At 44.5% G+C, this 23,804-nt stretch overlaps 1 protein-coding gene across 2 annotated transcripts in view; it reads right to left on the reverse strand.

Annotated features, from left to right (window-relative positions):
* OSBPL2 (oxysterol binding protein like 2) overlaps positions 1-23,804 on the reverse strand; it is a 153,073-nt gene that overhangs the window by 28,015 nt on the left and 101,254 nt on the right. For both annotated transcript variants that reach the window (XM_040331194.1, XM_040331193.1), the window contains exons 3-5: positions 20,275-20,407; positions 7,002-7,077; positions 1,776-1,910 (exon numbers count right to left, since the gene is read on the reverse strand). In XM_040331194.1, the coding sequence (XP_040187128.1) occupies positions 1,776-1,910; positions 7,002-7,077; positions 20,275-20,407 (344 nt within the window). The remainder of the gene's footprint in view (positions 1-1,775; positions 1,911-7,001; positions 7,078-20,274; positions 20,408-23,804) is intronic.

Genomic DNA, 23,804 nt, shown 5'->3' on the forward strand with positions numbered 1-23,804 from the left:
GCCTGCACCAATTTCCAAACAGCAAAATCGGCCTAAAATATCGGCCATCGGCCGCCCCAATTTTGAAATATCGGCATCGGTATCGGCCAGAGAAAAACCCATATCGGTCTACCTCTAGTTGGTAAGCTGCATTATATGGCATTTCTCTTTTTCGGTTTAGATATACCAAGTGAAAGGGAGGGTGATGTATTTAAAAGGACAAGTACACCTTTCAGAACATGTTACACCCTGAATACGGGTATGACATGTAACATATTGCAAACGAACCACCCCCGCCCCCCGAACACCCGCTGTGACAGCTAGCAGTCGAAATGTAAAAAATAAATAATAAAAAAATAATAATAATTCACACAGTGCTCTGAATGGAAAACTACAAGGTCCGTCAGCCTTTGCGGCAGTCGGCTTGTAGTTTTTAATGAACTACCACAGCGCTGTGGTAGTTTGAGTCTTCCTGTCAGAATGTATTGGCTTCCTCATACAAGCTACAAGCAAGCCTGTATACAGTGACAGATCTGCAGGAGACCTGCATGGCATCAGCAATTTGCTGATAGCGGGTGCAATACTTTAAAGGCTCCCAAAACAAAAAAAATAACAGATACACATTTTTTACCTGCAACAAACCTGCATTTATTATTTTTTGTCAAAAGGTGAACTTATCCTTTAGACCCCTTTCACACTGGGGCGATTTTCAGGCATTTAAGTGCTAAAAATAGTGCATGTAAAGCGCCTGAAAAGCGCCTCTCATGCCTCCGCAGTGTGAAACCCGGGGAGAACAGAAACTTCTCATTGCTCAAGGAACCTCTGATTACTTTCTTGGAGTACATTATGGGAAATGGGTCATATTTCTCTGTTCTTTTCTTCTGATCTTTCTACTGTTACTTGCTACTAAATTAAAGCTTTTTTTGTCCAGTATCCAATCTCCAGGAATATCATTTTTTACGGTGAGTCAAAAATCCTATTTCTCTTACCATTCATTTACCAACACAGCTTCTCTTCTCTATTCATGACTAAACAGGGTTTCATAGTGCCACCTACAGTAGGAGGACACCAGGCAGAAAGAAACAAAGCAGTCCTATGTGCAGTCCTAGCTGGTTTAAAACCCCACTCTCTGCTATACGCATCCATTTCTTTGAGGAGTAAGGACCAAGTTCCCTAGTGGGACCTTTGATTCCGTAGCATTTTCTTTTCTGTTTTTTTCCCTGGGAGTTTTTTCTTGCAGAGATCTTTAATCAACAGCCAGGCTGGGCAAGCTAGATCCAGTGGTCACCCCAGTCTGTGCAGGGAGTACGTGCCAAATTTCAACTACGCGCTAGGCTGGCCGGGACCAAGCCCCATCTTGAACCTCTGGAGGAACCCTAGAGTTCCACAGAACCCTGTTAGAGAAAGTCTGCTATAAGGCCAGGCCAGTCACAGAAGCGATGCCCTCACTGGCAATAACTTGTCATGGCTGAATCGCTAAACCTCAGCTTCTTCTATGGTGTCTCTTTTCTGTTCTAAGGAAAAGTCATGCGTTTAATTTTGGTGACCCTGTTGTTGGTCAAGTCTGACATACAAAGTGTGTCTGTTTTGCCATCACAAGTTCCAAATCTGCAAACCAAAAACTTCTGTGCTGTTTAAGAGGTCTGACAGCAAATCTTTAAGGATCAGCACTGCCTAATACTGTCGGTACCCCGCGGTGAAATGCTGGCATGCAGGCTTTAAGCGTCACCTCTTCCAGCACAGAGGGGGGATGAAGCCTGCTGGAAAATGTATGCGTGTACGTGTCAGGTACTGACCTGCATCCTGAGTAGCGGATCTGTACAGGAGCAGGCCTTGTTGATCAGGTATGTGTGCTCCATGTATTCTGTGATTCGCTGCAGGAAGCTCAGCGGCTCGTTAAAAACGATCGGCATGGTGATTTTCGACAGCTCCTGCAGGCCGGGAGAAGAACAAAAAAAAGAAAACAAGGTTAGAGCGGGCGACTCTCGGGACTGAGAAATCCATTTCTGCCGCAAGGGTAATGCGGGCAATTTAAACTGAAAAAATATTCATGGGAGAAAGCAACATTGACTTATCAACAATGTGATTTAAAACTTATCTTCTATATGCTGAATACTAATACCAACCATGGAGAGTGCTTAGGGGGTTGGACATTGAGCTCACGGTGTCTTCTTTGAGACATACGGCGATGGGCACAAACTGTACGCGGGATTGCTTCTACTCCCATAGGTATGTGCATAAACTTGTAATACGTGAAAGTTTAGCTGCATCTGCTGAAAGCTACCAAACTTGCTCATCTGCCTATGAAAATCAAGCCAAAGGGGGCAAGCAAATATTTCCTAGACTCTGTCGCAATTATATATTGTAGCAGGAATGCAAAGCGTGCAGCGTGCAAAGATTTGCAGACTGTAGTAGTGTATTGTATACATATTGTTTGGCTACAGTCACATGACCATCACCAGGAGGTGGAAGAATTCCTGGTTTTCAAGGAGATGATTTTAGCTTTAAAAGGATAGGTTCAGGTTTTTAGAAGAAGTAATAAATGCAAACATTTTTGCAGAAAAAATTTTTTGCATTTATTATGTTTTCCTGCAGAAGCCTGGAAAGCATTGCACCCCCTGATCAGAGGATGAGGGGTGCAATGTCAGGCTTCTGCAGACAACCCCTGCAGCTTTCAGCTCATACCTCCATACAGGCGATCGGTTTGAAAGCTGCAGGGCTTCTGAATGAACTAAAGTGGCGCTCATCATTGCCTTTGCAGTTCATTCAGAACTACAAGCCATCTGCAGGGATGCTGATGGTACTTGTAGTTTATTCATTCACAGTTTATTCATTCACTGTTTATAAATGATGCGGCCGTGTGGGTGAAGCTCTGCACGGCTGTGCTGTTTTTGAATTGTGACAGTGGGTATAGGGAGAAGATTCCCCACCCGCTGTCACACTGAGGGGAGGAGGGGGTAGTCAAGGGGACAGGGGGCAGGAGTTAATACATGTTGCATGTTCCACCTTAAATATGGGTGGGAACATGTAACATGTTCCAAAGGGTGAATGTATCATTTAAACATCTACATGCGGGGGCATTGAACGTTTTTAGAACACTGTGGCCCAGATTCACAAAGACTTAAGACGGCGTATCTGCAGATACGCCGTCGTAAGTCCGAATGGCCGCCGTCGTATCTATGCGCCTGATTCATAGAATCAGTTACGCATAGATCTGGCCAAGATACGAGCGGCGTCAGTCTCCTACGCCGTCGTCGTATCTTGGGTAGCAATAATTACGCTGGCCGCTAGGTGGCGCTTCCTTGACTTCCGCGTCAAATATGTAAATGAGCAAGATACGCCGATGTACGTACGCCCGTCGCAATTAGTTACGCCGTTTACGTTAAGACATACGCCGGCGTAAAGATAAAGCATGTCTCTAGGTGGCGCAGCCCATGCAAAGTATGGACGTCGGAACAAGCGTATCTTTTTACGTCGTTTGCGCAAGTCGTACGCGAATAGGGCTGTGGATAAGTTACGTTCACGTCACCGGCATTGAGCTGACGTATTTTTGGGCGTAAATACGACGTGATACTGAGAATGCGCGCGCATTCGCCGTTCGTTTGGCCATCCATCTACATGGGGTCAAGCCTCATTTAAATACAACACGCCCCCTACCAGCCTACTTTGAATTACGTGTGCTTACGCCGGCCCATTCACGCTATGCCGCTGTAACTTAGGACGCAAGTGCTTTGTGAATACAGCACTTGCCTCTCTAAGTTGCGGCGGCGTATCGTAAATACGGTACGCTACACCCGCGCAACGTAGAGCGGCCGTACGTAAATCTAGGCCTGAGGGTCTAGTACTTGTTGATCTTGCTTATACCATGCCAGCTTAATGTGCCAATGTGTTCACAATACTGCCGTTTTAGCATTTAAAAATGGCTTTGCACATTATGTAGATTAGTCTCGCCTCGGCATCGTGGGTTCAGGACTTTGTTTTGGAACAAGCAACAATCTCATTGTAGGAGTAGTATGAGGAGAGAAAGCTTTGCTGGGTATAATTACACAACATTATTTAATGTACAACAGAGGGAACATAGCAGGGAATGGGCACAAGCAGCCAGGTGCCATCAATCTGTCTGTTATGTAACACACAGATTAAAATTCAATACTTAACAGGCTGCTTCTAAAGAGCTTTCAAACACACAAAATCTGCCACCTGTCTCCAAACACACATCTAGGTTATTCCACGCTATTTCTACTGGCATTTCACATACTTTAATTTGCTTTCCTGCCTTCTGGGAAACCAGCCACGGCACACAATAACATAATAAGGAACATCACAATTTTTCTGTAAAACCAAAAACCGTAAGCCAGGGTATAATTCTCATTTTTATACACCTGCACAGGATCCACAAGTAACTACCATGCCCAGCTGGAGAGGTTTTAGCTTTGCTTGCTGCTGGCAATGTTGTGCCAATCGGAACAAAATAGAAGACCAGTGGTGGGCAAAATTTTAGACTGTAAAGGTCACAAAAATAGTTTTCAAATCTATCTTTAAAGTGAACCTGTGGTCAGGTGAAAGGGGTTGGAAAGGTTTGTTTTTTTTTTCCCTAAATCTGTTCCTTTAAGCTAGTGCATTGTTGCTTCACTTACCTTTTCCTTCAGTTTCCCTTCTAAATGTTTTTTTTCCTTTGTCTGAATTTCTCACTTCCTGTTCCTCCTCAGTAAGCTTGCCCCCACCATCCGAGCCGTTCTGACTGGGGGTTAGTCAGCATGCTCACCCCCCCCCACTTGGGACTACATCCCTGCGGGGAGATGCGTCCCGCAGGGATGTAGTCTCAAGGAAAAAAGGGCGAGCACGCGGACTAACCCCCAGCCAGAACGGCTCAGATGAGGGGTTTGCGTAAAATTTATAGCGTTTACAAAATAGGGGATAGTTTTATTGCATTTTTATTAATAATTTTTTTTTTTTTACTGCTAATGGCGGCGATCAGCGTTTTTTTCCGTGACCGTGACATTATGGCGGACACTTCGGACAATTTTGACTTATTTTTGGGACCATTGTCATTTTCACAGCAAAAAGTGCTATAAAAATGCACTCTGGTGACCGAGCGCGGGACACGGGGTCCGCGGGCACGGTCACGAAGCTTAGGACTGGGTCGCGCGCTCGTGCCCCCCACGGCTGGGCTTAAAGAGACACGTACAGGTACGTGATTGTGCCCAGCCGTGCCATTCTGCCGACGTATATCGGCGTGAAGGGGTCCTTAAGTGGTTAAGGAACAACCATTTTCAAACCAGGGTTATGTGGAACTCTAGGAGTTACTCAGGGGGTTACTAAGGGGTTCCTTGCGCTATGACCGATTGACCTCTTACTTGATGGTGTCTGCATAATTCCAGATCCACTACCACTTGGTAAAGCCAGCTGCAAGTCATTTATGAGTTTTTTAGCTGTCTGTAAGGGTGGAATTCTCACCACCACCGTAAAGGTGGGAATATTCCTACTGATCACCAATGTAATGTGATACGCTCTTTCCTCTGATCCCAATTATTAAATTAAAGCTAGGGTTCCATGAGACCTGAAATGTATTTATTCTGTGGCGGAAAGTTTGGGGAAGGCTGCTATAGACATTCAAGTATTTACTTATTCCTAGCAAGCAGTAAATGAGCTTTAAAGCAAATCCGCACTGGCCTAAGAGACCATGGGGCAATTCATCCTTAACCCTTTTGACCAGAGCTTCTTTTTTTTTGCAGCTTAGAAGCCCAGACGAAGTTCAGCAAGGTTGGTATGTGTCAATTAAAGCCTAAGTTTAACCTGTGGATTGTTGGGTGGGTTTATGCAAATGCCAACATGTTTTGATGTCAGCCTGGAGGAATAGACATACCTTAAAAGGGTTAGTAAAGTTTTTTTTTTTTTTTTTTAAAAACATGTCAACTTACCTCCACTGTGCAGTTCGTTTTGCACAGAGTGGCCCCAATCCTCAGTCGGCGGCCATAGCCACCAAGTGTATCACTCGGCCCCGCCCTCCCCGCGTCATTGAGTTGATTGACAGCAGCGGGAGCCAATGGCTGCACTGCTATCAATCATCCAATGAAGAGCCGAGAACAGCCAACAAGATCGGGCCAAGAAGCCAGTGCATTTACGAAGCGGGACTTTCAAGGGCTAAGGTAAGTAAACGGGGGGGGCTTGTAAGCATTGCATGTTTTTTCACCTTAAAGAGGAGTTCCACCTAAAAATGGAACTTCCTCTTAACCCACTCCTCGCCCCCTTACATGCCACATTTGGCATGTAATTTTTTTTTGGGGGGGGGGGGAGTGGGGGCTTCAGGAGAAGGGGACTTCCTGTCCCACTTCCTCCTTCCGCCGAGGGGCTAGAAAGGCGATTAGCTTAATCGCCTTTTCACAGCCCCTCCCTATAGGCGAGCGCCTGTCCAATCGGACGGCGCCACGCCACTCGCGCATGCGCAGTGGGTGCCCGGCCGTGAAGCCGAAAGCTGTCACTGCCGGGTGCCCACACTAGAAATGAAGACGCCGGCCGGCGAGGGGGGGCGAGGAGCGGAGCCCCGGCCGGCGCGTCGCTGGAGCCGTGAAGCAGGCAAGTGTCAGTTTATTAAAAGCCAGCAGCTACACTTTTTGTAGCTGCTGACTTTTAATAAACTTAAAAAAAAGGTGGAAAAGCCCTTTAAGGCTGCTCTCAGAAACTCTCACATGATATTGATTCATGGGTGAAAGAACTGAAATCCAATGAATGAAAAGGACCATCCAGGGACGGCCTGGCTTTGAAGGAAAGGACTAGATAAGTACAGGAGGGGAGCCCCTGCAGCTGTGCAAGAAGACTAAAGGAAAATCTGGAGCTTAGCTTTAATTTGACAATAACTATAGGACTACATTTTCTGATTCAAAGCAGGTCTGGAAAGGAGAACACACACAGCTGCACATTCCTAGTTCTCTCCTGGTAAAATAACATTCTCACAGACTTATCATGTCATATTGTGGCCATGAAGGGGTTAAAGCCCATAGCAGAATTATTGTAAGACTTACCAGTCCAATGCATTTTTTTAATATGCTCCACACGCTGAAATTATTTCTAGAGATCATAGGGGCCGGCAGGGAGGTCCTAAAAGGCAACAAAGAAAATATTAGAAGTGCAGAAGCTTGTAAATGGAGCAAACAAGGACAGCAAGTGGTTGTTGTGTTCAGGCTGCTTAATTGAGAGGAGGGTGTGAAGGACGTAGGCGGAGGGGTGGTCAATTTCTACATTTAAAGGACCACACTTGGATACTAATGGATTCCAAGGTATTTCCAAGCCAGCAAGAAGAGAAAATGACATCATCATTGACTATGTTGGCACCGGACCGGAGCCTCCCAGGAGACTTCGCTATGAAATTCTAAAGTCAAATGAACTGGCACCTCTCGATCCGCTCGCGAAGCATGCTGAGCAGGGCACTCATTTTTCTACCTTTCAAGGACAAAATTCAAGCAGTCGATGCATTTCTACGCCAGCTGGGAGATGAAATCAAACCAGCATTAAACTAGGTTGGCACTGGAGTCTCCCAGGAGTTTTCTGTATAAAATGTTTAAGCCAAATCTACTGTCACCTCTTAATCTGCTCCGCAGCCCTACAGATTCCATTAGAATACAAGTTCAGGAATCCTGAATAGCAACAAGATATTAGAAACATGTCCACATAAAACGTGTTGATTTGATCATAACCTACAGTTGTGCTCAAAAGTTTGCATACCCTGGCAGAAATTGTGACTGATCATGCCAAAAAAAATGACTTTTATTTAAGGATAGAAATCACACGAAGCCATTTATTATCACATCGTTTTTTTGGATCCTTTTAAAATCATAATAAACAGAAATCACCCAAATGGCCCTGATAAAAAGTTGACATACCCTGGAATGTTTAGCCTTGGTACATACACAGAAGGTGGCACACACAGGTTAAAAGGGCAATTAAAGGTTAATTTCCCACATTTTTGGCTTTTTAAATCACAATTAGTGTCTGTGTATAAATAGTCAAGGAGTTTGTTAGCTCTCACATGGATGCACTAAGCAGGTTAGACACTAAGCCATGAGAAGGTAGAAAAGAACAATCAAAAGACCTGCGTAACAAGGTAATGAAACCTTACAAAGATGGAAAAGGATAAAAAAAGATATCCAAAGCCTTGAATAGGCCAGTCAGTACTGTTAAATCACTTAATAAGTAAAACATTTGGGGATCTCTTGATACCAAGCCAAGGAGAGGTAGAGCGAGAAAGATTTCAGTCACAACTGTCACAGGAACTGTTTGGGATACAAAGAAAAAGCCACATGAGGAGAAATACAGGCTGCTCTGGAAAAAGATGGTGTGGATGTTTTTAGGGAGCACAATTCAACGATACTTGAACAAAAAAAAAGCTGCCTGGTTGAGCTGCCAGAATTAAGCATTTACTGTGCCAATGCCACAAAAAAAGCCTATGAGGCATGTCAAGGTGTTGTTGGGCATATTGTAAAGGAGCACAATACGATAGCACAATACGATGATACTTGAACAAAAAAGAGCTGCATGGTGAAGTTGCCAGAAAGAAGCCTTTACTGTACAAATTTCACAAAAAAGCCAGATTACAATATGCCCACTGTATAATCCATGGCCACATGTCGACCTAGGAATGTCAACTTAGTAGCTATCTTTGAGCCTTGTCCAAAAATGTTCCTTGGACTCCACTCCTTTCCGAGAGCATCTCATAAGATTAAAAAAACAAAAAAGGAAGAGAAGGAAGAGAAGGGAAAGGGAAAGGGAAAGGGAAAGGGAAAGGGAAAGGGAAAGGGAAAGGAAGGAAGGAAGAAAGAAAGAAAGAAAGAAAGAAAGAAAGAAAGAAAGAAAGAAAGAAAGAAAGAAAGAAAGAAAGAAAGAAAGAAAAGAAAGCAGAAGATGAAGGAGGAAGAAGAACCTGAAAGAAGAAGAATCAGTCACCAACTACCAAGCCAATGAAGTAGACATTATCTACTCGGGTGCAACACTCCCTGCCCAGCTATCTGTAGTCCTTCCAGTGGAAATGAACGTGTCTGCAATGTGACCATTGTGAAAAAAAGTTGGTCCTTTCAGGCTAGGCAATGCTTTTTTGGTTCAAACGTTATTTTGGCCCAGTACATGGATGGGAGCCTAAAGGCCTAAAGAGTCAATGTCCAGTACCCATTTTAAAGCCACCATAGATTCTCTCTACTTAGGTTTCTTAATTTTAAGGCTCAGTCTACTCAAAAGTGATATTTCAGTAATAGCTTATATCTAGTTACTCATATCTCTCCGAAATTCCAGCTCTCTGCACAACAGATCCCGATCCTTTCACTGTCCACCATGGAGTCGAACACCTCCTGCTACATCAGGGGTAGGCAAATTGGGAACTTGAGAGTAGAAATCTCGAGTCCCTTAGAAAGATTTAAAAGGGAGTCGCTTTAAAAAAAAAAAAAGCCTCTAAACACAAGCACGGTATCAGCAAGCCCTCATCCAAATTCTTGCTGTTTCTTAAATTACTAATCCTTACAATTCGTTGGGATAAAAAAGAGCCACGCCAAGAACACTTTTGCAAGATCTCCATAATCTGCACGATTATATGTATTCAACAAAGTGGCACACCTGCGGCAGAGTTGTATTGTGTTCGCTGTCACTAAACACAGAAAATTTTAAATTTAAGAGTAGTAATGGGTATCGCTTATATTCCAACTGCACCCTGCAAATGTACCATCTATCTGCAAGTTTTATAGCTATGTAGCAAGAAACGTAAATAAAAAAAAAAAAAAAAATGGTGAATCTAAAAAAAATTAAAAAGCAGAAAAAACACACCATTACACATGCTAAAAAAAAAAAAAAAAAGACAAACTTCTAAGGTCATGCAGCTGACCTCTGTAACTTTCCACCATAGCCTGCAAACTCTGTGACCCTCTAACGTACCGTGCCCTTAAGCTATATTACAAGCATGTTGCACAACTGGTCAAAAAAAAAAAAAAAAAAAAAAAGATTTAAAAAGTCCACGTCTCCAATGGATTATAAAAAGTGGGTGCATGAGACCCATAAGTCCAAACAAAAGGGAAATCCTGTTTTTGTGGCCAACCTCACACCAAAACTTTTTATTAATTCTGGATAGGCCTGGAATGAGGACTACTTCTACCAAATTGCTGGGCAGATTTCACCTCACTTCCTGTTCGTGTTACAGTACACAAGAATGGAGGGTGAGCGGTTGTCACTGGGAAAGAAAGAATCGAACAACAATGATATCTGGACAGTGGTCACCAGGATACATTTGAAACTCGAAAAATTTGAATATTGTGCAAAAGTACATTTATTTCACTAATGCAACTTAAAAGGTGAAACTAATTTATGAGAGACTCATTACACGCAAAGCAAGATAGTTCAAGCCGTGATTTGTCATAGTTGTGATGATTATGGCTTACAGCTCATGAAAACCCAAAATTACTAATCTCAGAAAATTAGAATATTGTGAAAAGGTGCAATATTCTAGGCTCAAAGTGTGCCACTCTAATCAGCAAAATAAGCCATAACACCTGCAAATGGTTCCTGAGCCTTTAAATGGTCTCTCAGTTTAGTTCAGTAGGAATCACAATCATGGGAAAGACTGCTGAGCCGACAGTTGTGCAGAAAACCATCATTGACGCCCTCCATAAGGAGGGTAGCCTCAAAATGTAATTGCTGACTTATGCATGTTTACAGACGTTCGTGGAATATTGGTCAAAAAAAATCCAGAGTTGTCCAGCGTTTTTTGTGTTATCTCAAGTTCAGTTAGGCCTTCCAGTGAGCTATAGAACTCCTACCTATGGAGCAGAGAAGGTCCTCTACAATAGATTAAAAAGTTGTACAGCCAACCTGCAATTATAATAAGCTCTCCTGGGCTCATAGCCAAGTCATTCAAGCGAAAGAAGAATCCCGACAATGACCAAGCACATATGAGAGGGGAGAACACGAGAGAAGAGGAGGAGAAGGACGGGGAACACGAGAGAAGAGGAGGAGAAGGACGGAGAACGCGAGAGAAGAGGAGGAGAAGGACGGAGAACGCGAGAGAAGAGGAGGAGAAGGACGGAGAACACGAGAGAAGAGGAGGAGAAGGACGGAGAACACGAGAGAAGAGGAGGAGAAGGACGGAGAACACGAGAGAAGAGGAGGAGAAGGACGGAGAACACGAGAGAAGAGGAGGAGAAGGACGGAGAACACGAGAGAAGAGGAGGAGAAGGACGGAGAACACGAGAGAAGAGGAGGAGAAGGACGGAGAACACGAGAGAAGAGGAGGAGAAGGACGGAGAACACGAGAGAAGAGGAGGAGAAGGACGGAGAACACGAGAGAAGAGGAGGAGAAGGACGGAGAACACGAGAGAAGAGGAGGAGAAGGACGGAGAACACGAGAGAAGAGGAGGAGAAGGACGGAGAACACGAGAGAAGAGGAGGAGAAGGACGGAGAACACGAGAGAAGAGGAGGAGAAGGACGGAGAACACGAGAGAAGAGGAGGAGAAGGACGGAGAACACGAGAGAAGAGGAGGAGAAGGACAGGGGAACAGGAGAGAAGAGGAGGAGAAGGACGGAGAACACGAGAGAAGAGGAACATGAGAAAAAGGAGGAGAAGAGAAGGACGGAGAACATGAGAATAGGAGTAGAGAAGGAGAACAGAAGACTACATCAAGGTTCATAGTTGGTGGTGTAGGCCATGTTTATGTTGCGAAACGCGACTGTACAGCGTTAATCGCGGTGGAGCATGGTCCCGATTTATCTCCCAAGAGTCTACTGTCCGCATCCAGCATGGAGGCTGGGCAGAGAGGGTGCTCCTGGGTTATGCCGTGATAACGGTCACAGTTGCTAGCACTGTCAACGATAACGATAGAGATAGATCTCTATATAAAAATAAAAAGTCTTGATTTAAAAAATAAAAATGTAATTGCAAAAGAAGTTGGATGTTCCCAAAGTGCTGTATCAAAGCACATTAATAGAAAGTTATGTGGAAGGGAAAAGTGTGGAAGAAAATAGTGCAGAGGATTGTCAGGAAAAGGCCATTCAAAAGTGTTGGGGATTTTCACAAGGAGTGGACTGAGGCTGGAGTCAGTGCATCAAGAGCACCACACACAGACAGATCCTGGACATGGCCTTCAAATGTCGTATTCCTCTTGTCAAGCCTCCTGAACACCAAATAACGTCAGAAGAGTCTTACCTGGGCTAAAGGAAAACAGACCTGGTCTGTTGCTCAGTAGTCCAAAGTCCTCTTTTCTGATGAGAGAAAATGTTGCATCTAATTTGGAAACCAAGGAGCCAGAGTATGGAGGAAGAGTGGAGAGGCACACACTGCAAGATGCTTGAAGTCCAGTGTGAAGTTTCCACAGTCTGTTGATTTGGGGAGCCGTGTCATCTTCTGGTGTGCTTCCACTGTGCTTCATTAAGTCCGGGGTCAATGCAGCCGTTTACCAGGAGATTTTGGAGCACTTCATGCTTTCTTCCACAGACAAGCTCTATGGGGATGCTGACTTCATATTCCAGCAGCACCTCCCCCACACTGCCAAAAGCACCAAAACCTGGTTCAATGACCGTGTGATTACTGTGCTTGATTGGCCAGCAAACTCGCCTGACCTGAACCCCATAGAGAATCTATGGGGCATTGCCAAAAGAAAAATGAGAGCCATGAGACCGAACAATGCAGAAGAGCTGAAGGACGCTATTGAAGCATCCTGGTCTTCCATAACACCCCAGCAGTGCCACAGGCTGATCGCTTCCATGTCACGCCGCATTGAGGCAGAAATTGCTGCAAAAGTGGCCCAAGCCAAGTACTGAGTACATATGTATGATTATACTTTTGAGAGGTCCGATATTGTTCTATGTACAATCCTTGTTTTATTGATTGCATGTAATATTCAAATTTTCTGAGATTTGGAGTCTTCATGAGCTGTAAACCATAATCACCACAATTATAACAAATCTCGGCTTGAACTATCTTGCATGTAATGATCTCATATATTAGTTTCACCTTTTAAGTTGCATTAGTGAAATTAACTTTTGCATGATATTCTAATTTTCCGAGTTTCACCTTTAAATGAAGAGAGTGAATATTCCCCCTGGGGAAAAAAATACCTGACAGTGGTACTAACTGCCCTCAGCTCCATCCAAAGCTATGCCTTTAGATTTACTGCATCATCGGCACAACAGAAAGGTGAAGGTAAGGCTGCTGACATGAAAAAGGGCAAACTGAAGACCTTCCGTTACATAGGGACAGAGACCAGCATCACCTTTTACCTACATGCTAAAGGTGAAACTAAACAGGCTGTTCAAAAAGAACTGTCAGATGGGAAAGCATTCATCTTCGAAAATGTATTTAAAGAGGAATTGCAGGTTTGGATATTTTTATATAGTTACATTAGTCCAGCTTGAATTAATGTAATTACGCATATGCCATACTTGTGGGACCCACCTGGGAGCTGGAAATCACCATAGTAGGCACCCCTACTACAGTGACCTCCACTAGCTTCCAGGTCCCATGCTGAGGGACTTCCCTGCTGCATTGTGAACACAAGAGTTGGCCCACCCAGCATGAGCACCATTCAGAGACTGCAATAAATGCAAAGAATGCTCTGATTGGATGAGGTGGATAGCGCGATTTCACCATCCTGCCTCTCCACCTGTTTCAAACAGGGAGAGATTTGTATTCTTCGGGAAAATGCAAAGCAATCCCTGAATGGCGCTCGTGCTGAGCGGGTGACTTCTTGTGTTCACAACGCAGCAGGGAAGCCACTCAGCGCTGGACCCCGAAAGCTAGTGGAGATCACTGTAGTAGAGGTACCTACTATAGTGATTTCCAGCTTTCAGGGGGATCCCACAAGTAGGGTATATGCGTAGTTACATTGGTTCAAGCTGGACTAAGGTAACTACCGTATATACTCTAGGAAAAGCCAACCCGAATATAAGCCGAGGCACCCAATTTTACCACAAAAAACTGGGAAAACGCATTGACTTAAGTATAAGCCTAGGGCGTCCATCTGCATGCCTCACTGTGTCCATCTGCATGCCTCACTGTGTCCATCTGCATGCCTCACTGTGTCCATGCCTAGACTGACGATTAACATTGAGTCTATGGAAGGGGTGCCCGGATTTGAAAAATCGGTGCTCCCCAGCCGTAGGTCTCCCAGACAACAAACTTTGCACACTTGTAGAGGAAAAGTTGGGCTATATGTGTGCCAAGGTGGACCTACAACTGGCTGGTACCAGGTCCCCAAATTCACCAGTTTATTATAGAAATTACCGTTTAACATGGGAGTCTATGGAAGGAGTGCCCAGCTTTGAAAGATTAAAAAAAAAAAAAAAAAAAAAATCGGTGCTCCCTGGCTGTAGGTCCCCCGAACAACAAACTTTGCACACTTGAGTGGGGCTACATGTGTGACAAGTTTGGGGTCCAGGGGACCTACGGCTGGCCGATACCGGGTCCCCAAAGTCCGGGAGATCAGGCGCAAAAAGGTGACTCGAGTATAAGCCGAGGGGGGCATTTTCAGCACAAAAAAACTCGGCTTATACTCGAGTATATAAAAATATCCAAACCTGAAATTCCTCTTTAAATACATTTTGGAAGATGAATGCTTTCCCATCTGACAGTTCTTTTTGAACAGCCTGTTCAGTTTGACCTTTAGCATGTAGGTAAAAGGTGATGCTGGTCTCTATCCCTATGTGACACGTCAGCGGCCTTAACTTTACCTCTTTGCAATGTAACAATGTAAAAAGATCAATACCCGGAATCTGTCTTTAATAAGAAGTCCTAACTCTGAAGGGCAGTAACCAACAGAAATCAGAATTCACTTTTTTGGAGTCCAACCAGGAGATGATAAATTCTGATTGTCTACTACAGAGGAGTACACTTCTGAAAAAGCTCTTTACTGAAGAACATTTGGCTAATGCTGGCCATAGACAGGCCAAATCTCTGAATTGGCTGAGATTCGAACCATGTATAGGCAGGTTGAATGTACCCAAGTTGATTATTCAATCAACTTGTGTACTAGCGGCCTGTTGGATGTTACATGCGATTATTGAAAATAATATATGAAAAATCACTGGGTCAGATTCAGAAAGAGATACGACGGCCTATCTCCTGATACGTATCTCTGAGTGCGCTCAGTCGTATCTATGCGCCTGATTCAGAGAATCAGTTACGCATAGATTTCCCCAAGATCCGACAGGTGTAAGTGTTTTACACCATCGTATCTTAGGCTGAATTTTCTGGCTGGCCGCTAGGTGGCGCTTCCGTTTGTTTACGCAAGGAATATGCAAATTACTATTTACGTAGATTCAGAAACGAACAACCGCCCGGCGCTTTTTTTTTACGTCGTTTGCGTTCGGCTTTTTCCGGCGTAAAGTTACCCCTGCTATATGAGGGGTATGTGCGGCGTATCCTATGTTAAGTATGGCGGTCTTTCCCGCGCCGAGTTTTGAAATGTTTACGTCGTTTGCGTAGTCGTTCGCGAATACGGCTGGACGTAATTTACGTTCACGTTGAAAGCAATGACGTTTTGCGGCGGATTTTCGAGCATGCGCACTGGGATGTTTTCACGCATGCGCCGTTCAAAAAAAAAAACGTAAAATACGCGGGGTCAAGCAAAATGTAAATAAAACACGCCCCCCACATCCCCATTTGAATTAGGCGGGCTTACGCCGGCCCACATACGTTACGCCGCCGTAACTTAGGGCGCAAGTTCTTTCTGAATCCGGAACTTGCGTCCAAAGTTACATCGGCGTAACGTATCTAGGATACGTTACGCCGGCCGGAGAGATACACTCAGGTATCTGAATCCGGCCCAGTGTGTTCTCCCACCAAAACACCACAATGGCTCCGCAGGAGGGATTCTCCCATCAACACAGTCAACCGAAAGAAAATTGCTTTGTCTATGGCCGGCCTAAGCTGTTGAAGTCCAATGTGATGGCCTCTGTAGCCAGTTTCAGCATTCATAATGATAAGCTTGGGCAATAAATACCTGAACTCCTTAGTCATATCATCATAGCTATAAAACATAGGAAATCAGTCCAAAAATCAAGGTATTTCCCAGATGAAATCTCTACAACCCCTGGACTCTGAATGTCAATGTGGCACCAAGTGACATCACCAGTCATTTCCAATTTAAAGAGGAGCTCCAGCCTAATTTAAAAAATAGCTCGAAGGGTGTTAGTGGATAAGCAGACCTCTGTACATGAGCTCTCAACAAATCCTGAGTCCTGTGTTTATAGGTACCCCTGGGTGTTTGAATTCACCAAAAACGTATACTTGATTTCAGTTATTTGCAATACCTCTTGGTATTTGTGCTTCAGTTTTAGAAATAGCTCATCAGCTTTAAACTGAACACAAGTACACGGTCCTCCCAAGACCTCCTGCCCTCCTTCCATGCTTGCCTCCAGGATTTCACCAGAGCTTCTCCCATCCTTTGGAACTCCTTACCCCAATATGTCCTACTGTCCCCTAATCTATCCATCTTTGGACAATCTCTGAAAACCTTTCTCTTTAAAGAAGCCTATCTTGCTTCTAATTAATACACAGTTTCCCCCCCCCCCCCCAGCTATTACCTTTTGTATCAATTGCCACCTTTTCTTCAAGCCAAACCCGAACACTTTAGCGGCACCGGGAATTTTTTCATAGTATACACCAGGCATGTCCAAAGTGCGGCCCTTGTTCCGGTTTAATGTGGCCCCCCTGGTAATTTGGATAGATTATATATATATATATATACACACATACACACACACACACATACACACACACATACAATCTTTTGCGGCTCCCGGGCTACTAAAAATATATACTGTATTTATCAGGGCTACCTAAGAGGGGACAGGGAAGGGGCATAACAAGCGTTTACTCAGTGGCATCTGTACTCGATAGTTCTGTCTCCTGGGCTGCCATTGGAAGACTGTTCTGTCTATCATAGAATGCAGGACTTGCTATTAAAAGAGGCCGCTAAGAAAACAGGAGATTCTCCTGCATGTAATCTGTTAGCGCTCGTCCAGCCCCCTCCCTGTCCCCTCCGAGGCTGCAAATGGGCATGGATCAGGCTGCAGTGATGGCAATAGTGAGGCTGTAAATGGGCATGGATCAGGCTGCACTGATGGCAATAGTGAGGTTGCATTCATGGCAATGGAGAGCCTGCATTGATGGGCACTGACCCTTATTTTGCTTCACAGTTCTTTATTTAAAATTGTTTTTTTCCCCCTGAAACTCCCCTCTTAAAGTGAAGGTGCGTGTTATACGCCGATAAATAAGGTATACATAAAATAACACTCCCGAGCTCATCCTTAGTCTTAAGCGGCGCTCGGGGATTCATTGGGGCCACAAAAGATATATATCTATATAGATATCTATAGATAGATAGATAGATACAAATAACATGCCCAAGCTCAACTCTTCACCACACACAGCCACAAAGGCAGGAGAATTCTTGTTGGGCAGTGTATTAGTTGCTTGGACAAAAACACTTAGACCGAATTTTAATGGTTCAAAGAATGTCAGACAAAAATGGTCAGCCCTCAGGCATGTTCACTTCATCAAATCTGTCCCTCTTTGAAAAAAGTTTGGACACCCCTGGTATACACCATAGGATCATAAAAAGCCCTGGGACATCTTTGGGTGCCCCAAGGAGAGTGATAATGCAGGGCGCTGTGGCCAAACTGCTCTTGCTGATATCATCGTCCCCTTCAGTGCCCCGTTGATGTTGAACCTGTCCCCAGACAGCGGCCCGCAGCTTCCGGATGGCAACAGATTTTTGTGCGACTATCTCAGTTACTTGGGGAGCCACAGCCCAGTCTGAATAATGTGTCCGGGTTTTAGGCAGACTGAAACCCAAACACAATTCCAAACCTGAACTGTCTAGGTGAATCTTGGATATGGGTCAGTACTGTGATCGAGCACTAACACATATGGGTCAGTACTGCGAGATCACACGCATATGGGTCAGTACTGCGAGATCACACGCATATGGGTCAGTACTGCGAGATCACACGCATATGGGTCAGTACTGCGAGAGTGACAGAACATATAAGAGTAGTGCGAGAGTTACAGAAAATTTGGGATAGTACTCAGTGCAGTGGTTCTTAACCTGGGTTCGATCGAACCCCAGGGGTTCGGTGAGTGATTCTTGGGGGTTCGGCAGGTCACACAGGGCCGCCGGTACAAGGCAGGGGCGGACGGGTGCCCTGGGCGATACCATTTCGTATAGGGGGGGGCGCAGCCGCAGGTGAAGCTCTGCCACGGCCGCGGCCGCCAGCGGGACTGTACAAATTGTGTGCCGAGTGCACTCCTGCATCCGGGACCGTCACCTCCCGGCTCCCTTTCCTGTCTGCTGCAGCCTGTTTACTCCCCCTATGAAGGAGTCTCTTGGTCCCTTTCAGCGGCGTGACGTCACTCCACTCACGGCCGGAAGGGGGGGGGACTCGGAGCGCTGCGCAGAGAGCTGTGTGTCGGCGCTGCCTGTGACGAGTTAGAGAGGCAAGGACTAGTCTCGAGGAGCCTGCCTGACTAGTGGAATTTGAGCCTAGCAGATTGTGTGCTAAAAAAGACTACTGAACTTGTTTAAAAGTAAGTAGAACCTGTTAAGAGCATATAATTAAATGGCTAGATTGGAGGGGAGGGGTGGAGGCTGACTGAGGTGAGGTGACCAGCACTTTATTAAGATAAAATGGCCGATAAAAAAAATGTTTTTGTGTTATTTTAAATGAGCCTTCACCGACTACCAAAAAAAAAAAATATATATATATATATATATATAAATTGCAGCCTCACTAGGCAATCACATGCAGCCTCTGTGCCATCAAACGCAGCCACTGTGCCCATCAAACGCAGCCACTGTGCCCATCAAACGCAGCCACTGTGCCCATCACACGCAGCCACCGTGCCCATCACACGCAGCCACTGTGCCCATCACACGCAGCCACTGTGCCCATCACACGCAGCCACTGTGCCCATCACACTCAAAATCATATTTTATTTTTCCAATTAGGAAGGGTTCGGTGAATGCGCATATGAAACTGGTGGGGTACAGTACCTCCAACAGGGTTAAGAACCACTGACTTAGTGTATGAAAGTATATCTATGTGGAATTATAAAAAAAAAAAAAGGAAGGGCAATCAAAATCATACATATATACACACGTATATATATATATATATATATATATATATATATATATACACACACACACACACACATACATACGCAAATTATATATATATATATATATATATATATATATATATATATATATATATATATATATATACACACACATACATACACACACGCAAATTATATATATGTGTGTGTGTGTATATATATATATATATACACATATATACACACACACACATACATACATATATATATATATATATATATATATATAACACATATAAACACTTTACTTTGCATATGTGAATTTGTGTAAATATATCAGTAAAAAGAGATTGGGAAATTCTAATCACAATGGTGACTGACTATAATTTGCTGCCCCCCAACATTTTCATCTGGCTTTTAGATCTCTATGCCATTTCTCCATCCCTGAACTAAAATATCACTTTTGGGTGGACTGGTCTTTTAAAAATATAATACAAATGTCGACATCAAGAAAAAAAAAAAATGCCGGTTTTGCTGCTAAATATAAAGCGTCAAGCTGGCACATAAGGGAATTTTATCCAACTACTGAAAAACCAGCACAAATGTGTTCAGTGGGTGGCACTGCCAGCATCTTTCCCTCTGACATTCCACAACTGAAAAAATGAGGAGGCCAAGTGGAAAATTGTCAGTGAAACAGTGAATGCATGCAGTCAGGTGCAGCCGCTGTTCGGGTATTTTGTCCACTGGCTGGCAGGAAAAATACAATATCCACAGAAGGAGATTGGTACATCGGTGCTGTGCAGCATGGATGGAGGAATCAAAAATTTTCATTTCTGTTCATGTTTCTGTCCAGCTTCACAAACAAGGTAAAGTCATACTTTATGCAAGGTGCCATTGTCAGTTTAGTTTTAGTGAAGAGCTGGAGCACCAGTATGATCTAGGAAAACTAGACCAGTGTTCCCCAACTCCAGTCCTCAAGGCACACCAACAGGTCATGTTTTCAGGATTTCCCTCACATGAAACGGCTGTGGTAATTACTAAGGCAGTGAAACTGAACAAATCACCTGTGCAAAATAATGGAAAGCCTGAAAACATGACCTGTTGGTGTGCCTTGAGTCCTGGAGTTGGAAAACACTGAACTAGACAGTAAAAAGCATTGCATGTTCTACCACCAATGGCTGTGAAATCACACAAAACATCTCACCTGTGCTTCTTCACTCCATTCTCCTGGAGGCTTCCCTCCTCGTCGGGTGTCATGCTCTGGTTGGTGAGGGTCATGTCTGCGAGACGCGGGTTGGTGTCGGCAAATTCTGTGGAGGAATTGTCAGAGTCTGTGCCTGTTGGAGAGAGAGAATGGAAAGTGTGACGTCCGGGTGTCACTGAACTCTAATCTCCTCGGGGGAAGCAGAAGGACAGCCTATTACTGTTTTTTTTTTATTATTTTTTGTTTCACAAGCTTAAGGGATATTGTGCAAGAAGCAGTGACACGCCGCTCTGGCACACTTCAGCTGAAGTCCAGTCTTTACATGTTGTGAGATTATTTCTACAGATACAACAAAAACACATTCCTTCCACTCTGACGGATGCGGAGAACAAACCTGTAATGTCACCTCAGTAGGCAAGAAAAACCTGCAATTTAAATGCCGATAAAAAACATCATAATGTCAAATAGAAATGCAATCTGTCCAGCATGCTGGATACTCCAAGTATTAAAAGAACATGTATGATTGCCACTCATGTCATTCTGTCATTTAACTTTAATAAATTCATTTTGCATTTGTATCTGCAGCCAAGCAGTCCCTTCATGCCAAATAATATCTTTTTCATCAGACCATGCAAACGCAATATATTACATTACTACAAAGAGGGAAACTGCTTTAGTATTTGTTATTCTGTTAAAGTGGAGGTTCACCCGGAAATGTTAATTTTTACCCTTAGATTGATGCTCATTTTGTCAAGGGGAATCGGGTAGTTTTTTTAAAAACGAAGCTGTACCTACCGTTTTAGAGAGCGATCTTCTCCGCCGCTTCCGGGTATGGGCTGCGGGACTGGGCGTTCCTATTTGATTGACAGGCTTCCGACAGGCTTCCGACGGTCGCATCTATCGCGTCACGATTTTCCGAAAGTAGCCGAACGTCGGTGCGCAGGCGCTGTATAGAGCCGCACCGACGTTCGGCTTCTTTCGGCTACTCGTGACGCGATGTATGCGACCGTCGGAAGCCTGTCGGAAGACTGTCAATCAAATAGGAACGCCCAGTCCCGAAGACCATACCCGGAAGCGGCGGAGAAGATCGCTCTCTAAAACGGTAAGTACGGCTTCGTTTTTAAAAAATTTACCCGATTCCCCTTGACAAAATGAGCATGAATCCAATGTTAAAAAATGTTTTTCGGGTGAACTCCCGCTTTAAGACAGTCTTGTGATTCACACAACCACTTACCAAATACAATAGAACACTTTTTTTTCTAACTGAACTCCATAGGAATTGCTTTAGACTCCATACACACTTGTGCGACTTGTCATGCAATTTTGGACAAGTCGTTCTCCATGTTTTCCAATGATACCCATTCATATATGTGCGACTTAAAGCGGTTGTACACCCATTCTGATGACTTTTTTCAATGTGGACAATTGCAGGTTTTATAATCATTTGCTTTAGAACAGTGGTCTCCAAACTGTGGCCCTTTGCACGATTTCAGGCCCTTGGGGCACTATTTCTTCCACAGATACCGACAGTGAGGGATAAACCCCCCCCCCCCCCCACACACAAACACCGACTCCAATAAAGGGGCACAACACGGCGCCTGCGCACCGACGTTCGGCTACTTTCGGAAAATCGTGACGCGATGGATGCGACCGTCGGAAGCCTGTCGGAAGACTGTCAATCAAATAGGAACGCCCAGTCCCGCAGCCCATACCCAGAAGCGGCGGAGAAGATCTATCTCTAAATACGATAAGTACAGCTTCGATTTAAAAAAAAACTACCCGATTCCCCTTCACAAAATGAGCCTCAATCTAAGGTTAAAAATATACATTTCCGGGTGAACCTCCACTTTAGGAGTATAACATCCTCATCATGGGAAGTAATATTGCTGGGGTTCCTGTAATCCAACGTTCCAACCTGTGGACAGAGACTACATTGCTTAATGCTGTACAAGCTTGTCTTTTTGGTAAGCGGCTTTCCATGTGGTCTTTTCACGAAAGTCAAGTTCACAGTGGTGTTGTTCGTCTCCATTGTGGACACCAATGTGATTCAATCCGCACATTTGGGACATTAATCAATTTATTAATTTGAATTTATTTATGCTTGAAGTTATATAAATAATCTATTCATAACTTACATTTATCTAGCTTTTGGTTGCTAGTTAATATTTGCTGGCACAGTTTTTTTCTGTTTATTTTTGATATACAAGTGCTTTGGATTACAAGCATGTTTCTGGAACGAATTATGCTCGCAAACCAAGGTTTTACTGCACATGGAAAACACTGTGCATATGCATTTTGTGCAGAAAAAAATTGCACGAAACTGAACTGAACTGCGTCTGGTGTGACCTGGCCCTTAAAGAAGTATTTAACCCTTCCCACCCACTTTCTATGCTTCCACTCCTACCTCCACCCACCTTCTCTCTCTCAATCGGAAAGGTTTTGTTTTTTTGGGGAACACATCCCACACTTTCTGGCCTCTCGTCTAGGCAAGAATGAAAATGTTTAGCTGCTCGCTGCCTACTGAGATACTTAGGTCATGCATGTCTGGAGGCCTTGAGACAGCTAGCTCCCAATGACATCAGAGAAGAAGATGGTGGCACTGGACCAAGCAAGCAGCAGCAAAGTGGTAAGGATGGGGGAGATAGGGAAAAGTACAATGTCATCTACTTGCCCTAGCCTGCTGAGTTGACAAATAAGTAACACCAGCACATGAAGCCATCCATATGCTCGTCTCTCCACGTTCATTATGCTTACAGCATTCTGTAATTCTATAAAATCTAACTGGTCTTGATGGTCCTCACGCTCTCATTTTTTATCATACGATGTTGGGCATTATGGAAAAGAAAATTCTAATAGTAACATCTAAAATGCATATAATCATTGTGTAGCGCCCTGCTCCTGTTGAACAGGCGCCACTTTAAATTTAGTGGGGTCTGAGCTGTTATTTGGCTCAGACCAGAGTGATTAAGGGCAATTTAGCCTCTGTTCCAGCCATGGTTGTGCTAAAGGTATCCACCATTGCTCGCCTGGGGGTGTCATTACCACCCCAGGCCAAGGGTGGCAGCAGCAAGGTCAAGGTGTATTGAGTGTCCCCCTCGGCAGCGAATCAGTGGGAGTGGTTGCCCGATGTGCATGCCGGGGAGGGATACTTAAGGGACAGACGCCATTGGTGGGGGGTCTGTTGTCCGTCCGTGCCTCATGGCCCGCCTGGCCTGAGGTGCGCGTTCTGAATCCTGGTTCCGGGACCACATTGGCCCGGGGCTGCGGCTTCGTTTGAGGGCCCAGTTGTCTGGGGCCTGTACTACAGAGGTGATTATGTGCTGTCCGTCCTGCGGGAGGAAGTCACCTGATGAAGGAAGCCAGGGGAGGACCTATCCTGGAGAGGGCCATGCAAGAGGCTGGTACCTAGGGAGAAGGCCTGGAAACTTCATCGAAAGATGCACTACACACTGAGAGGCTTGACAGTGATCACCTGTCAGATTTAAAGTTCTAAAGAATCAAAGCTAAAGAGATCCGGGTGCTGAATCCTG

The sequence above is a fragment of the Rana temporaria genome, chromosome 12, assembly GCF_905171775.1.
Source record: "Rana temporaria chromosome 12, aRanTem1.1, whole genome shotgun sequence".
In the NCBI taxonomy this organism is placed as follows: Eukaryota; Metazoa; Chordata; class Amphibia; order Anura; family Ranidae; genus Rana; species Rana temporaria.